At 37.5% G+C, this 18,944-nt stretch overlaps 1 protein-coding gene across 2 annotated transcripts in view; it reads left to right on the forward strand.

Moving 5' to 3' along the window:
* slco2b1 (solute carrier organic anion transporter family, member 2B1) overlaps positions 1–18,944 on the forward strand; it is a 115,418-nt gene that overhangs the window by 17,229 nt on the left and 79,245 nt on the right. For both annotated transcript variants that reach the window (XM_039745715.1, XM_039745714.1), the window contains exon 2: positions 6,198–6,302. In XM_039745715.1, the coding sequence (XP_039601649.1) occupies positions 6,216–6,302 (87 nt within the window). In that variant the 5' untranslated portion in view covers positions 6,198–6,215. The remainder of the gene's footprint in view (positions 1–6,197; positions 6,303–18,944) is intronic.

The following is an 18,944-nucleotide window of genomic DNA, read 5'->3' on the forward strand; positions in this document are numbered from 1 at the left end:
TGAAATATTTGATGAGAACTCAGATTATGAACAGGAAGCACTCCAGTGCAGTTATGAACAGGTGTAGCAACATATCACATTATTTAAACAAAAATGCAACTCAACCTAAACCACACCTACCTAATTATGCATTATGAAGTTTGTGTAGTAGTGTTCATCGGATGACTTACAGAGTTCAGAAAATTCAAGTGTTCACATGTCATGATATATAAACTCATCCTCAGTGCTTCATAAGTCTGGAAGTTAGGTATGAAGTGCTTGCTAGAAGGGGCAGAAATTGATTGCTAAAAGTTACAAGAAATTAATAGACAATGTTAATAGGGGTAACGCTGTGCAATTCATATTATATAATTTGGTATGAAAGAAAATCCAGCTTCCTGGACACAACGTTTTGCTAATTTTACTAACCTTACATACTGTAATAATCCAGATCCTTTTATTGACATTTAGTTCTTAATCCTATTCTCCTGGGTATGTCATTAAATTGTATCTGGCCCTGCAAGCGGTCCACCAACTTGCAACTTGCAGGATTGGCAATCCAGCCACCGTAAAAACTTCATCCAGCTCGAAACAGCAGACAGGACCCTTTTCTGCTGTCCATAGGAGAAGTTCTGATGTAACCGCCCACAGGAAGGCTTCTTGAATTATAAAGAAGGTGGGGGAAAGCCCTCAGGAGCCTCATCCCCGCAACAGTGAAAACCCTCGGAGAGCGAAAGGGGTCAGGTGTGTTGGGGATCGGAACTGGTGTGCTGCTGAAGTGTTGCCCGCTGCACAGCAGCACTCAGGTCCCAGTTTGAGGCAGCCCATCTGGGTAGGTGCATGGAATGTCTTGTCTGTCCAACATGATGATCATCTTCCTCTGCTGTAGTAGGAGCTTCATAAACTCTGCATTTCAGTGGCGGCCGTCTCTGAGGTGTGCAAATCTGGGACTAGACAGATGTCTGTAGGTGGATCTTGGATTGGTCTGGTCACTACGATGGTTGTCATATGCAGGGAGTAGGTGTTGCTGTGCTAGATCAGCTTCTTATGATGGTGTCAGATGTTGCTCCTTTCAACGTCCATATTATGACACTCAGATTATGGCACTCTCTGGGCACCTTGTCTGTTGTTTCAGTGTATGCTCCGACCAAGGTGAGTTATGTCTCGTTGAGAGAAACATTTTAATTCACAGTTTCATTCGGTGGTTGATGGGTGCCCCCAAGGTGGCACTCCTCTGGTCATGGGTGACTTCAATGTAACCACTGGCACTGACAGGGCCAGCTAGGAGAACTGTGTTGGTCCCCATGGGTCTGGCAACCATGGTGAAAGTGGCTCCATATTCCTTGACTTTGCAAAAGGTCAGGGACTGAAGATCGCTGGAACCACATTATTGGTGGTGCAGTGAAGGAGATTGATCGCATCCATATGGGCAGATGCTGAAAACTCCTACAGAACTGTAGGGTCAACAGAAGTGCTCAGTATGTGAATTCTGAACAAAGACTTCTTGTTGCTACTCTGAAGATCCAACTTAGGTAAAGTAGGCTACCACCTATTAGGAGAATGAGGCTGGACCTGGCCAGATTCCAAGATCAAGCTGTTTCTAATGACAGTGTGTGTGAGGAACTTGCAGACTTCAGTACAACTGATGTTCCTAATGTGATGTGGGAGACCTTCTGTGACAAGACCCTGAAGGCTGCTGAGGGCTGTGTTGGCATTGCCAGTGTTCCCAGAAGGAGGTGTTTCATCTTGCAAGGCACCTTGGATATTATCGAGAGGAGTCATAGCGCATGGCTTGATGGCAGTTCTGGTCTGTCCAGGAACTGAGAAGGATGTCTGTGAGGGCTCTGAGGGCAGATAAGGAGGTGTTTGTTAGAGGAATCAAGTGACACACCATCTGTGATCTATTGGCCCAAGTCCTGCTTACAAAGGAAGCAAAGCATTACGCATATCCAAATCTGTCCCTTGGAGAGTCACAATTAGGGCAGGTGATGAAACAGTCCTTACGGATTTGAGCAGCTGTTTAAGGCTGAGATTCCGGCTAGGATGCTGGATATCTCTGGGTCCATGGTTCTTGAGGCTGATCCTTCAATTAGCTGTGAACATCCCAATCTCACTGAGATTATGAAGGTGGTGAAACAGCCTAGGGTAGGAAAGGCTGCAGGGATCTGTGGTATCTAGGGTGAACTTCTCTAGGCTGGTGGTAAGGCTATCCTCCTTGCATTGCACACAATCTTTGCTTCCATTTGGGAGATGGGTGTCATCCTAACTGACTGGAAAACAGGACTTGTTGTCCCTATCTGGAAAGGGAAGGGTGATCACCTTGATTGTGGCAACTACAGGACGATAACACTGCTCTCGGTGCCGGGGAAGGTCCTTGCTAGGATCATACTCAACAGGATCTGTGATAACCTGCTCACCTACCAGCAACCGGAGCAGTCTGGTTTTATGTCTAAGAAGTCTACCTTCGACTGCATCTTGGCACTGAGGGTTCTCATGGAGCGCAAACACGAATATCAGCACAGTTTCCTTGCAGCCTTTGTCAATTTTCATAAAGCATCTGACTCAGTTGATTGAGCTGCCCTGCAGGACATCCTAATTCAGGATCCCCTGAAATTACCGGATATCATGGCCAGCCTGTACACTGGTACTGTGAGTGCTGTGCAGAGTGGTGGTAGAACCTCTGCATTTTTTCCAGTTGATTCTGGTGTTCATTAGGGGTGTTCAGTGCTTACATGGACTGGGTGTTGGGTAGGGTCATGGGGTCCAGAGGCTGTGGGACATCTGTTGGTGAAGAAAGATTCACTGATCTTGATTTTGCTGATAATGCCGTGATCTTCATGGAGTCAATAGAGGCTCTGATCAGTGCTCTTGAGAGACTGAGCGAGGAGTCTGAGTGTCAGGGCTTGCAAGTGTCCTGGATAAAAACCAAGATCCACACCTTTAATGACCTCTTGGGCTCAGCCATCGACAGTCTGCAGAGAGAATCTCAGCCTCATCAAGAGGTTTGCTTACCTTGACTGCGATATTCATGTCTCTGGTGACTCTTCCTATGAAGTCAGTACACAGTTTAGGACAGCATGGGGTGGTCATGAGATTGCTGGAAAGGGGTGTTTGGCACTCCTGATATCTTTGAAAAAGGACGAAGGTCCAAGTCTTTAGAGTCCTGGTGCTTCCTGTTTTGCTATATGGTTGCAAGACATGGATGCTATCCATGCCATCCTTCGGTAATGTGTCTCTTCGGAGAATCCTTGGATACTGCTGGTTTTACTTTGTGTTGAACGAGTGGTCGCTCCCAAATTGGTTCCAAATAAGGCACATTACCTGCATTATGAGGGAGTATCAGTTACGGCATTACAGCCAGCATTACAGCCGAGGGTGATCCAGCTCACAGAATCCATTGCTGAGGACCCAAGTGGCTTGACCAGGCCAAGGGGACACCCATGTAACACCTCGCTGCAGCAGATAGATGGTCATTTCTGGGGGGTGGGACTGAACCACTTGTCTGCCTCGGGGATTGTCAACCAGGATCCCGAGCTGTTTCATAGTGTTGTGGGTGCGGCACCACGCTGTACCACTGCATGCTTCCTTACCTGACCTGACCTAGGTCTCAAGGAAAAAACAGAACTTTTAAAATAATATTTGATGAGAACTAGACATTTAGTCAAACACAGAGTAACATATCATTTTATTTGGTTAAGTTGAGATCTGAAGATCTCAGTATACATGTACAATATCTGTAGTCCCTTGTGTGAAGAAATACATCCTAGTATTTGTGAAAAAATACCCTAAATTAATATACATCTATTTGGTTTTTTAACAAAAAATCCATTTTAAGTTAATAATGGACAGCATAGTGTTTAATTGGTTAGTGTAGCTTCCTTGCATATCTAGTGTTCTGGGTTCACATATCAGGCTTGGTTACTCTATTCAGAAATCTCAGTGTGCCTGCATTGGAGTTCTTTCTGGTACAGTAGTTTTTCTTACACATCTCTAAAACTTGGGAGTTAGGATAATTGGCAGCTATAAATTTTTCCTGTGGGCCTGTGCAAAGGCCTTGTGATAGTTTAGCTCCTAATGCTGGTAAAATTGGGAACCCTGCAACTCTGAATTGGATCAGACAGGCTTGAGAAACGTATGTTCCTGTCATAATTTCAAATAATTCTTATTATTTTTACATTTGACTGACACCTTTATCCAAGGTGACATTAAACATTTCAGATACAATTGGTTACATTTGCTTTGCTTTTTGAAATGAAGCACCGGCATGTTAACTTGACTTGCACATGGTCACACGGTTATAGTAGTGGGATTTTTAACCCACCACCTCAGAGTTTAAAGTCTAAAGCCTTAACCACAATGTCACAATATGCATATCTCTAACAATGTAACCTCTTCATTTCCATTTTCTGAGAAGGAAAAGATTTAAATCCTATAAACATTGCTTGTGACCTGCAGTCCCATATTAAGCTTTGCTGTGGACATTTTCTGGAGCACTACCCATATTAAGCAATATCCTCTTTTAACTTAAAAATGCAAGAAACAGGGCTGGTTTCTTTATTTTTTACAAACTTTTTTAATTTAAAAGTTCACTGAGCTGTATTCATTTACAAATACATAAATTCAGTTAAAAATAAAATATAAAACGATAGTGCAGTAATACACAATTCTGAGCAGAAAACACTATATATACATAGAAAGAAAACATGCAGTACCATGAAGAACTGCTTGACTCAGTCCCCGTATCTGTATTATGGCATGTGTTCAAAAATCATTATCATTTTTAATTGTATATAAAAGAAAGTTTGAGGAAAAAAGATATTAATGTGTGGTGTATTACTAGCATGGTATACAAGGTCTTCTCTTTAGATCTGAGAATAAAATTGTTGGGCAAATCAACCTAATAGTCGAATAGTCAGCTGTTTCATTAAAATTCTGCCCTCGTTTAGTTCAGCGCTTTCTTTTATGAATCTGATTAACATTTCCACTTGGCCATTACAATGCATTCATTTATTTACACTCAAACTTTTTCTGGAATATCATACCAAAAAAAAATCACTGCAAGCAACAAAGTTTGTTGATATCTATTAATACAGAATAGATTGCAATGCCAATGTTATACCTCTGATAAAGTTTAGGATATATAATAGTCTTCACAGGCATGGCTATAGTGAAATAATCTTTCCAAATCGCAGGAATAAAATTGTTAATTTAGTCAAAAAGCACATGTAACAGCATTTAGTTCAGGGGTCTACTAGTCTCAATCAAGGTCGGTTCATGACTCCACCATAACAAGGATACTTAATAAAAAACAGAATTTAATGGAGGCATAGCACATTGAAAATTGCTGCAGAGTTAACTAAAACCACTGTTACAATGCACTTCATAAGGCACTATAAAACAGTTTTATTAAAGGACCCTGCAGGAAACTTTACTTCAAGAAGATCATTGAAATGAGTTTTAGCACTGAATCTGGAGTTAAAAATGAAAGTATGTCGGACTGTTTTTATATATGTCCAGGATGATGAAGCACATCCCATCAGCATACAAGTGCTACAGTGTATTATTACAGATTTTCCTACCCCTGAGGCATGGAGAGTTGCAATTATGCTAATTGTAATGGTTAGCAGAAGGTAATGAAAATATCTCCAGATTCATTAAAATGTTTTTGCATCATAACATTAAAAAAGCAAATTGAAAGAATAATTTAATGAAATGCCTGAATACTGTATATCTATATACTAAGCAAAACAATATTCAGGGAGTAAGTCTTCATAAATTTCAAGTTAGAAATGTAATGCTTGAAATGACTGAAAATTAAAGAAACAAGCATCAATTACAGTTGCTCCAACAGCTAACAATAAAACACTGGAATTCCCGGTCATGTGTCTACAATGCACATCAAAATAGACTGGCAATGCCTCTGTCACTGTTTGTTTAAAGCATGATAAAGGCAGCTATTTTTATAATATACTGTATTAGTCAACAATAAATGACACAAATCTTTAACATTAAACATTTTGAATTACATAGAGCATTATATTTTAGTCTGTATTTATTTGTAGTAGACGGAGTATTTTTTTCCCACAGGAAACACAGCAAGATGACTTTTGTCTTCTATACAGTATGCAGAAAGAGTTCAAAGTACAAGCAAACATTGAAGTACACGGAAGAGATATGTATTTCTTTGGTAATTATCAATTGTTTGTTAATTTGTGTAGGAATTACTGAAAACAAGAATGACTGCTACAAACTCTCAAGCTGGAATGTCATCTGAGCAGGGCAACACTAGGAGGTTTCGCAGAAGTCCATTTTCCAGCATAAAGGTAACAAAGGATTTTGTATTCATAAAATGTCTGAATAACAGAATGAAAAACAATGATAATGACTAATAAGTAAGTAATATCTAATCTGTAATGTTTTGAGTGTGACAGTGGGCAAAAGCACTACCTATATTGAAGAGTTCAGCATAAAACATTCCAATAGGAAAGGGTTCAGCGACAGATTAGCTCTGTATATCACTGTGGATAGACAGGTGCTACGGGGGCAGCACATGAGCAGAGGCCCAGAAGTAGTGTACTGGTGTAAGAGAAAGCAGAGAACTGGATGGAAAAATGCAAAGATTTCCAAGGATATTTAAGAGCAGAACATTCAAGTGATGCAAGAAGTGCTTGATCTATAGTAAAAGAGAAAATGAAAGACCATGGAAGATTGGCAAGAGGCCACATGACCTTCTGACTGAAATGTAGTAAGCAGCACATGGCGTGTAAACAATTGTGAGTCCAAGGAAAATTCAAAAGACTGGAAGGAGGCCAATAGGGTAGAAATACAGTATATGATCCCTGTCTAGGATGAAAAGGATAGTGTTCCTTTGAAAATATGTCGAAAGGAAGCGAAGTATATATTATCTTAGAAAAAAACTTTTGTCACAAAGCTCTTCTAATTATAGCTTATAATCATGGTTAATCATGAAGTGTAGTAAAATTAAATGCAAGTAGTTAACAGTGTATAATTCATGGGCTTGCTATAATAATGAATAAAACTTCTTAGCAAGTTTCACAGAAGCAAAAAAGAAAATGTTAAATATAACCCAGTTAATAGATCGCAATATGGCAAAACCTATTCAGGTTCTGTAAAATAATTGGTTATTTAACAAAAGAGATCCTCCATTTGCCAATGCATTTATGTCCTAACAGATTAATAATAATAAAACATTATTTTATTTCTATATTAAATAAAGACAAATGAACGTAGCCACAGTCTATAATCACAATGCTGTTATTTACATATGCAAGCAGAAATATATATATTTAACATAGATAATATTCAAACTTACAAATCTTGGATGCAAACTGTATTCCTGTGGTTTGTTAACTAATAAAGAAAAAAACAATAAATAAAGAATGATTATTTAAAAAAATATCCTACGCAAGTATATTAGAATGGAAAAACAAGGGAAACAATATATATACTGTATAAAATCCAGTCTTACCTTTGTGAAAAACTAAGAGTCCCCAGTAAATCACAGAAACAAAAAGCAAAATTAACTAATCAAGGTGTATTTAGTATAAAGAAAAAACAGGTTGATGACTAAGGAGGCAATCTTCTTCCTCTTCATCTTTTCCCACTTCTATGTGGGGTCAATGTGCTTGATCAACCTTTTCCATGCAGCCTGGTTCTGCACCTTCTCCCCAGTCAAAACTTTTTCTTTCACTTCTTCTTTTACTTTAACCGTCCACTTCCGCTTTGGCCTTCTTCGCTTTCTCTTCCTCTGTACTTCCATTCCCATCACTCTTTAGGTCATGTATTCAATGTCTCTCCTCATCACATGTCCATACAACTTCAACCTATTTTCTTTTGCATTCTTAGATATCTCTCCCACTTTTGTTGTACCTCTGATTATCTCTTTTCATATAGTGTCCTTTATTTGTAATTCACACTTCCATCTCAACATTCTCATTTCTGCCACATCTAAGTTCTCCTGCACTTCTTTTATTGATCATGTCTTAGCTCCATACACAATTATTCTTACTACGATCTTAAAAACCTTACCTTTAGCCTTTGTCTTAATTCTTTGATCACATAATACTTCTAATATCGTCTTACAATTTTTCTATCCACAATGCATTCTATGGATTATCTCTGCATCTGATTTTCCATCTTGGGCAACCACTGATCCTAGATATTTAAATGTATCCATTCTTTTCAATAGATCTCCCTGCAGGCTAACTCCTGAATCCTGATCACCATTAAACCTTATACCATATATTTTGTATTTTTCCTATTGTCAAGCTTGGGTCATAGTTACAAAGGAGACTAAAAAAGGGATCAGGTTTCTAAGGTACAAAATCTTTACTGCTGAACTGGTAGATATAGACACAAGACTTTATTCACAAAGGGATTATCATCAGCAGATAACCACTCAGGTTGCAGCTGACAAATGTGGTGGTCCAGCTCCCCTCTTCAGGTTAAAAGAACACAAAGTCTTCTTCATCAAGCGAGTTCAGCGGCTCCGAAGCAACACCTGGGGCAGATGCAGTCTGAGGACACGAGTGTGAGCCATTAGGTTGGCCAGGACTCAGTCTTTTAAATGTTCTAAACCTCATGCGAGAAGCATGTTATGCTGTAAGGCTGCAAGCCGGCAGCTGATCTAGCAAAAGGGACGGGTAAGATTGTGTTTGTTTCTTATTTAAATAGTGCTTAAGAGGGGAGTTTCTGAAGGGCAGCTGTGTTTCTTTGCCATTGTTTACTGTTTAACAGGGAGACAGCTTGCAGTTAAGAACGTAAGAGCATGGCATGGAGCGAGTCAGCATTTGCTGTGTTCATGGCGATGTTAAAGAATACAAGACTGTGCTACTTCCTCTGAAGTATAAGGGACAAAACTTTAAAGTTTGGACTGCCATATATCCAACTCCTGTCCCTGGCCCTTCTTGGTAGGCAAGAGAAATGCCCTTTTCCTGTGGGTCTTGGCCGACTACAAAGCACCTGCTCCTTTAGTAGGAGGGGAGGGGCCTGTAGCTGAACCCGATCTGTCCATTGAAGATGGGGGACATTCCTCATTGGATTTCCTCAAGAAGCTTACTGGTCCTTCAACCTCTTTAGATGGGGCCGCATTCTCTGGTCCAATGATTGTGAATGGTCCTTATTTGATTTGAAGACCGCTTTGTACCCAGTATTAAAGAATCCCTGGTTTTGTAGAGAATTCATTCAGATGGACTCTATTCTGTTTGGTTTCGTGGCTTTCCTGTCTCAGGCTTTCAATGGTGAGGAACATCCCATTGCTTATTTGAACAGAAAACTGGTTTTTAAAGAGCGTAACTTCTTGACCATTGAGACGGAGTGTTTGGCAAATAAATGGGCTGTGGAAGAGCTCCATTATTACTTGTGAGGTCGTGAATTTACCTTGGTGACCAATCACACTCTGCCACAGTGGCTCTACAGACAGAAAGAGTCAAACTCCCGATTCACAAGGTGGTTCACTAGCTTACAGCTGTTTAATTTTACTGTCCGTCATTGTCGCGACTCTGCACACGTTAACACTGATGTCCTTGTTCGATTAGCCGAGCCCAGTTTGGAATTTCACTTAGTTCTTAGAGGGAGGGGGTGTGACTGTTGTTGTTGCTGGTTAGCTGCCCATAATGGCAGTGACCACCGCTCATGTGCAGTTCAGTAGTTTGCCTGCTCCATTTTTCCTTCCGCATAGCACCGGCAGCTGCACGCTCTTACACTTTTAACTGCAAGCTGTCTCACTATTAAACAGTAAACCTATGGCAAAGAATCAACACTGCCCTTCAGAAACTCTCCAATTAAACAGTAAGAAAAAACACACACTTTTACCCATCCCCTTTGAGGGTTCAGCTTCCAGCTTGCAGGTTTACTACACAATGTGCTTCTCTCATGAGGTTTAGAACATTTAAAAGACTCCTAATCAATAAACACCATATATAAACCTTAATATTTTTCTTGATGTTTCTCTGTATGCTGCCTCAATGCAAACACTGCATCAGTCATTGCTCTCCCTGGCATTAAACCAAACTGATCCTCCTCTATGGTGGTGTATTTCCTAAGCATTCTCTCTTTAACCCTTTCCCAATCTTTCATTGTGTATGACATCCACTTTATCCCTCTATAGTTTCCACAATCCTAAATATTGCTCTTCTCCTTGTAAGTGACTACAATTAAATAGTTCCTCTACTCATCTGATATTCTTTCTTATTCAACGATCTTCCGAATTAGATCCTACAACACCCGTTTTAACTCTTCTCCTAAACTGTTCCATACTTCTGTTAGTATTTCATCTGGTCCTGTGGCCTTTCCATTTTTTATTCTTTTCAGGGCCTCCTTTACTTCCACCCTCCTTATTCTCTGACACTAGCCCTTAATTTGGGACTCCATCCCAAAATACTACTCTTGGATTTTCTTCATTCAGTTATGACTAACATGGCTAAGTAGTCAATGATTTATATTAATGAATGGAAAATATGCAGCTGGGGAGTTGTCTTGGACACTAAGTCTTTCCAATGCCTGAAATTTACAGAGACATCAAGCACCATCACTGGCAGCTAAAGCCTGGTGTCCATATTGGCAAATATGTTTTTTTTTTTTACCTGGAAATTACCTTTGGAAGTAAAGGTTGGAGGGTGGGGAGTTTAAGCCAAAACAGACCAAAACAGTGATACCTCTGGAGTGATGGGTAAAAGAGAATGTGGTCAGGATCGTGAAAGGCAAAGAGATAAAGGCAAGTGAGAGAGTCAACCCACCTAATAAACATCTGTCTAGAGGACACATTGTATTTTGTTTTTGACCATTTCTCTTTTTAATTTGATATCTCCGGCCCATCCTTGTCATGTATGTTTAAATAAATATAAAGACATACATTTTTTGGTAGATGGTAGATCATAACGAAAGAGGGAGAGATGCATGTAATTGTACTTGTATATTCACATGTCTCTCAATTAAGTAAAATATGCATTAAGATTGAAATAATTTTACATAAATATACTGAGTTTATTTATACTGAAGGGTCTGCCTGGAGATTAGTCAATCTAGTTAGTCAATACATATTTTCTAATGAGAGCCATTGACAGAACAAAAGAGAGAGCATTAAATGGTCCTGCTAGTATACAGTAATAGCTGTTTGCATATTTGGGACTTTTGAAGTGTTTCACTCAACAGGCAAGATAAACAGAGGTTAAATATACATTGACAAGTGGATGTTTGTTAGGGTGGTGCAAGAGTAAATTTTTTCCTAAGTCATGAACCCATTGTCTTCTACTCAGTTCTCTCTGTTTCCTGTCTTTTAATCAGAACTGCAATTTCTTAAATTAATTCTGACGGTATGTTTTTGTTTTAGGATTAGTTGTTTGTATAAAAAGGTTTCAAGGAGATTTTTCAAAGTCTAAATAAGCTATTTAGTATGCTTTCTTTTGTCTACTGCTAAAATTAACTTGATTGATTACTTCTGTTATGTCTTTTGTGGTGTTGTATGATATAGTATTCATTTAAATACCGTAATCAGTTAATATAGCATACATACTAAAACAATTACATGTTCAAAGTTAAGGCCCCAAAAAGTGAAATCCAGATATTCACATTTTTAAAAAAAGTACCTTAAAATTTCATTTAATTAATTTTTTGAAAATCAATAAAATTTCATCTGATTTTAAATATATTGTTAAAATATAACCTGTGCAATGAAACGACAAGCCAGTGAGTACCGTATATGATACCCTATGGCAAACCAAATGTAATTAACTTTTGGAGACACAAAACAAGTTCTTTTACATTTTAATGTATCTACTACATTTCAAGATATCTCAAATAATCTTCAAGATATGTTAATATATATTTACAGATATCTCAGATTGGCCTTGTATGTATTCAGCCTCATTATAAAATCTCAAAATCACCTCATGTAAAAGTTGCTGATATTTCAATGGGACTTATCGCCCATGTAAGTTATTTCAAAATGCATTTGAGACATCTTAAAATGCACTGGAAGTTATTTTTAAAATATTTTAAATGTATTTAATATATCTTTAACTGCATTCCATATATTACAAAATGATAGTTAGATAGCTTGAAATATATTCATGATGAGAGGAAAATATCTCAGATATTTTGAAATATATTTTAAGCTACAAGGAATGTTCAAAAAGTTTTTGCACTTTTTAATATTTTCGTTGGAAACGGTGAAGATGGGAGAAGTAGTAATTGGGCATTAAAAAGTTTGTATGACGCTAGGAAAATTGCATCGCAAATGAAGATACGTAACTATGTAGAAAAGAGATGTAATTTGTCTTTGAAAGTCTTAATAAATAGAGTTAACATCCCTCATAGCTAAAATGAAGTAGAAAGTCAGAAATTTATTTGAGCTTTCTAAAAATGTATTTTAAATATCTCATTGTGAAGACATTTGACATGCATTTTAAGGTGTTTTGAGTACATTTCCAAACATCTTAAAATAGTTTCCTGTACAATTCCAGAGACCTAAAATTTATTTCTAAGTACCTTAAAATGTCAGGAAAGCTATTGTACGATTCAGATATCTTGTTTCACATTTCAGATACTGTACTGTATTTCAAAACATGCAGAAAGTTAGTTTAAGATATCTGGAAATGTATTTGAGACACCATACAATACATATCAGATACTTGAAAATGACTAAGATTTCTAGATATAGTATCTGAAAATATGTCTATTTCAAGGTATCTGAAATGTTAATTTGGCTTGCCATATGAAATAGACATATTTTCAGAAATCTATAAATGATTTAAAGTTAAAATGCATTTACAGATATTAGTAAATGTTAATTTGTAAAATGTACTAAAACAAATGCGATTGCTTTGGAACTCATTAGCACCCAGTTTTGTGTATACTTAGAAAAGTCCTGAAGAAGCAATTTTAAATAAACAATTTTCCAAAACCCAGATGCTGAACATAAAGGAGATCAATTATGTTTCACGACTGACCGCATACAACCAATTAATTAAAAATTCATTAATTTGACACATAAACTATTAATTTAAACATTTTCAATTTTGATGGATTCCTACTTTAAATTTGTAAAGAAGCAATAAATTTTGCTAAAGGTACACATAAACATTGTTGCAGCCTCTGACTCCTGATCATGCAATATACAGTTGTTCATTTAAGAGGCAGTTTGATAAGAAATCTAATTTAACTGGGTGCACGGAATCCGCTTTATAAATACTGTTTGTGCTTTATCCTTCCCCATTTAGATTGTGACCTCAACCACATTCTGGTGTTGAATTTTCCATACCAATCACATCCCATTACTCATTTTGCAAGGTTTAAATTCTGTTAAAATGTAATTAAGAGTCCAGCTATTAATGAAACTAAATGGTAGCATAGTAGTAGTAATCGCATGTAAATATAGTAAAACCATGGATCATTTTCCATCTAAAAGCATAAAGCTAGGTTTGTAAAAATGAAAATTAACAACATCAAATTTCAGTCAGTCTTTTTAATAATATTTACCTAAACACAATTCATTTTTAGATTTTACTGGGTTCTAGGGTTACAAAAGCTTGAAGGTGCTAGCAAAGTGGAGCTCTAAATTCGAAAGAGAAACATTTTCAGCCCTCAGAATGCAATAAATAACCTAGCAGACAACAGAAATTACCTACAACTTAAAGCTGTAAAAGCTTAATTCTTCGACATGTGTTCTTGCCTAATATTGCCATTCAGGTCAGCATGTGTGAGATTCAAGCAGACAAACAGATGGCTGCCTAAGAATTCAAATAGCTGCAAATAAGAAAGTGCTGAATTTTACTTTCCTATACAATATCTCATTAAAGGATGGAGACAACACCAGCAATAAAGGATGCTGTAGCATTTAAAATGAAAATAAATAAGCTGAGTAGCCATGTCTGTAAAGAATAATTACATGTTTATTTGAGCACTAAAGATGGCTAAAGAGACAATGGCATTGTACATAGGCAGTGGTAGGCCTTGCTTTCCTGGGGTCCTAAGTAAAATTCTGTTTGGCTCAACTCCAAACCACAACTTATCACTAATCACTTGTACTGGTTGGTGTTGATTGTCTTTCATCTCACTGTATGCTGACATTGAGTGATGCACTCTGTATAATACTGGGTTCTGTATTCTGTATTGGGATGGGGAAAGTAAAGTGCAGCTCCAGAGGCACGCATTTAAAGAAGTAAAAAGGCTGAAAAAGCTGATATTAAGTACCATGCTGATTGGTAACTCCATAAAGATAAGTACTAATGCACCCAAAAAAAGAAATCCTATTCAATGCATACTCGCAATGATGTTACACTCTTTTTTGAACTGGAGGCACCCATAACGTCACACTGTGAACTTATTTAAATACTAAAAAGATGCAAATATGAACCAAAAATTCAGGTTTTATATGTTGTGTGAAGCAAGCTCTGAGTATATCTGGAACTCGATACTTATCATCAGTAGAGGGACCAAATTGGGTGGCAAATACAGTTAATATGGCGTGACTTCATCATCTGTGCTGTCACCAGTGGACCCTTTGCTTGACCACAGTTACTGTATAATGATGGTTAATTTAAAGAAAAACAAACCGCTATGGTATGCCTTATGACTACAGTTGCATGAACACATGAAGCTGCAGTGTGGTGCAGTAGCTGTGTGACAAAAAGGCAAAATGATTGCAATCAAGTGGAAAAACAACAAAGATGTCTGCCTTCTAAAGTTCTGTTCATAATGTAGCAACTGTCAATGTTTGTGGCAGGAGAAATTTGGAAGTTGCTGTGGTAGTGCATCTTAATCTTGAAGTCAGGAACTGACATTCGACCCTGCCACAGAAAAATCTTTTGACATTTTCTCATTGGTGACTGTGTTAAAACATCACACAAGCACATGTACTAAATTTGCATCAGTACAGCAGTGGGCACCAGATATCCCTTTTTTGCTGTGATTATGCTGATGTTTTGGTATTTACATATTTATATTACACATAATAACTTTTTTTTTTCTTGAAATTCCCTCGTTTTCCAGGAATAAACATAATCCTTAGAATGCTACACAAAATTCAACTTTGTGAGCATAAAGGCAATTAAGAAGCAATTACCCATTCTGGTACAGGACTGAAAATTAAACGACCTCTAAAAACTAAAATGACACGTCAGTAGTTTATTTTACTCAAGACAGTACTTCTTAAAATACTGTAATGACTCTAATGTGTGAGAGACAGAGGAATGGATTTAGCATTCTGACAACTTTAATAGTAGATATTTCATCTTTCATCCATATTCCAACCATCTGTCTCCCTGTTTAGCTGCTCTACAATGTCAGTCCAATGTTCTGCAACTCCACACACTTCTGGCTGCCTCACCCCAAGCCTGAACACACACACTGATGGATCTGCCCCATGCCACTAACATGGTGGAGGTGGAAATTCTGCCTTCCTACCCGATGGGCACCAAAGGCAATGCATCTGGCCCAATGGATTTTAGCAGCCAAGATCTTTTCTCACAGTACCAGTGCTGCTTTTATACCTGGCTTCTCCTGGCAGCCCTACCCCTTCTGGCAGCCCTCAGCAACTGAAGAAACCCTCAGAACCAGACCAAGGTTATCGCAATACTATACTTTGCAAAACCATCTGCATTATTAATTTGTTTTCACACTACTAAATAGTACAAGTTCTTTCACAAAGATTCATTTTTAGGAAATCTTTTAAATAAGCCCAACTTATCAATATGTGGCACATGAGACAAACTCTGACAAAATCACAAATTATAAAATATTCTTCCAATGGCAACTGAATAAATGTAATAACTCATAAAGCACATAGCTATGTCGGCTATCATAATATAGTGTATGCATTGTGTACTGCATATTCATTTCCTCCCTTTGCTATTAAATACAAATAAGACAGAGAACATCTGCTTCTAATTCACAAAAATGGTTGTAATGTAGGCTAACTAGATTGACCTTTGTTGCTCAATAAGTTTTATACAAGAAACCCATTCCATGACTTATGATCTGAAACACACATCTAGCAGTGTGGTCTCCCAGCCCTCCGATTAAAACACAGTTTTTTACATTCCACAGTTGCATGTGCATTTAATTAATAAAGTTCAATGAATAAATTGAGTGCAATATGATTCAGAGAGAGGTACTAATTAGTAACACAGTGGTACAGTGGTTTTGACTCTGACTTTCAGAAATGATGCATTTCTTTAGGAAAGTTTACTCTATATTCTGTAAAGTTTACACATTCTTTTTAGATGCATGTGGGTTTATTCTAGGTAAATTGGTTTTTCTCTTACAACTTAAAAACCTGAAAGAAAGATCAGCTGAAGATATGAAACGAGAACAAGAAGGTCTGTGTGTGTTGTGTATTGTTGGGGACTTTTTTAGGACATGGTCTGGAATTTGGCCGCAGGTCAAATCTATTTGATGATAACTGATGTAGTGATTGGATGTTATTTTAACTTTCTAAAAACTGAATAGAAAAACCCTGTTGAAAGCACAGTACAGTAAACTGAAATAATCGGTACAGAAACACATTACTTCTTGACCCATGTAGTCTGTAAAAACCTTATCTTTCTTAGCCACATACACTGAGTGAACAGAAAGGTAGGCAATTGAGCAAAAATATTGAATCAAAATATAGTTACTTTTTAGTCTCTGAAATTACTTAAATGACACTAAAGAAGCACAAAATACCTGTACAAAATAAAGAAAAAAGAAAAAAACTGTAAATTTAAAAAACAGCAAAAATGTATAATCCAAGGGTAATCCCATAAAATGTAATTATGTATCTCGATTGTTTCTATGCATTAGTTCTGCTTGTGTTTTGCCTAGTGTTATTTATTTTGTGCCATGCTTATCCAGGGGTCTGTTCCAGAAAGAGAGATTACAGGGTGGTCCAGATCTAATTATGCAGATCCAAATTGTCTGGATGAGTTTGATTTATGCGGAGACGATTCCAGTTTGGCGCAAAGACAATTCTTCATGTCATCAGTTCACACACTTCTCTATGTAATAAACTTAATAAGTTATAGCGTAATGAAAATTGCATAATTAGGTCTGGACCACCCTATAGATGATCCTGGATATCAGAACAAATCCTGGTTTGCATTAGAGGGAAATCGCACCAATGTATTAGCTGGTTTGAACAGCTCAAACAATCCTGCACATACTGATCCAAAGTAATGCGCATTCACAGTAAAATGTACGCGCCCTTATGAGTCGAGCACTGAACAATTGCTCAACCAAGAATTAAGAGTCTATGAAACAGAGGGGACATCCTTCATGCCAACAGAAGAAGACGTGCTGGTCACAGCACATGATGATTATCAGCACATCCGATAAAAAGGAGCAACAGAGCAGCAGCAGTTACCAATGAATGGGAGAGGACTCAAGGGAATAACCCTGAAAGAATGAATGCATAAAACAGTTAATCAGTGAAATTCGTGTAATCTTTGTGTGGAAAATTTTTGCATTGATTAAAATTTACCCCTGGCGATATTAGTTTACTTAAAATGTTATATGCCCTCAAAAAGTACTATAATTCCATGGTCCAATATTAACGATTTCAAAAAATTCTAAGACTCATGGTGATGTGTGTTCAGCATAGACCTACATGAAATTATGCTACTTAACTGTGAGTGATGTGGAATGTTTTCCTGCCTGCGCTGAACATTGGTAATTATATATGTTAAGAATGGACAAGAGGGCACATTGATATTTGTACTGAGTGTTTGATATACTGTTACATATTTGCACTTCATTCAGAAAACTCATCAGCCAAATGAACCACATTACAAAACACCAAATTGAGGCAGCATTAATAAGTATATCAAGCATAGGTATCTGCTGAAGAGGGGAGTCTTCAGACACATTTCTTTAATGGGCGAGGGACTCTGCAGAAGAGATGAATGTAAATAGCTTGTTCCACCATCAAGTCCATTATTAGTTATTATTGCTTAGGAATGCCACAATTGTTTAAATTCAATTACCCTGCCTGTGGAATTCCTCTTTGATGGTAGCTATTTATTTTGATTTCAGGAACACAGCCTCTGTGTGTATGTGTGTGAGTGTGTGTGTTTGCAGATACTGCTTTAAAATTAGGTACACTTTCGTGATCATGTTGTCGACATGTACAGCATTTCGAATACTGTAAATAAACTGTCCTAAAAAAAAAGGAAATGTCCAAGATTTGCATCAAAGTTAACTCTGAGCATGTCACTTTTAGAAGGTTGCTCAGATATAATAAAGCATCAGATGTAAAATGATAATGTTCATGCAGACACTCCTCTGGGCGTGCCAGAAAGTTATGTTCTAATTACGTTTCTCTGGGCAGAACTTGGCAAAGGAGTTGCACTTCTGTTAAATTGCTTGTTAAGGAAGGAAAATGACATTTTCACATTTTATCTGCTTTTTCTTCCTCTTAAATAGTGCAGCTGGAATCAGCAGTGTGCATTGCACAGGACATGATTTATGACTGAATGCTCTGCTACAGCCTCAAAGCTTTAATCCTTTATGTTAAACCTGGTCTTTTGCCGGTTAGTTTCAGAGAATTATTTGCCTCAGTAACTGAGCTAGATTTAGTTAGATCTTTCCTGCTGCAACAAGCAAAAAGCAGGATTAGCAAAATATTCATATCTTTGGCCTCATGGATCACACAGTTCTGGTTCAATATGTTATAGAAACATAGCTTTGGATAAACCATGGTTTTGTGGAATGTAATTAACCTGACTGCCATAAATCAACAACTTACTTTCACATTAATCTTGCTTTCTGGAACACACCCAAGGTCTCTCGAGTGCTGCTTTCATTAAAGTGCCATTTACCTGATAAGCCTATGAGAGAGTCCTGTTTGTCACATGTTGTGTTTCTGCTGCTTTTTTATTCTAGTTCTTTCCTTTGTGACCTTGCTATTATTTTACTAGATTGTTCAACAAAATCATGAAAATTGAGAAGAAACCAGAACCAATTTTCAAGAA

The sequence above is a fragment of the Polypterus senegalus genome, chromosome 2, assembly GCF_016835505.1.
Source record: "Polypterus senegalus isolate Bchr_013 chromosome 2, ASM1683550v1, whole genome shotgun sequence".
NCBI lineage: Eukaryota > Metazoa > Chordata > Cladistia > Polypteriformes > Polypteridae > Polypterus > Polypterus senegalus.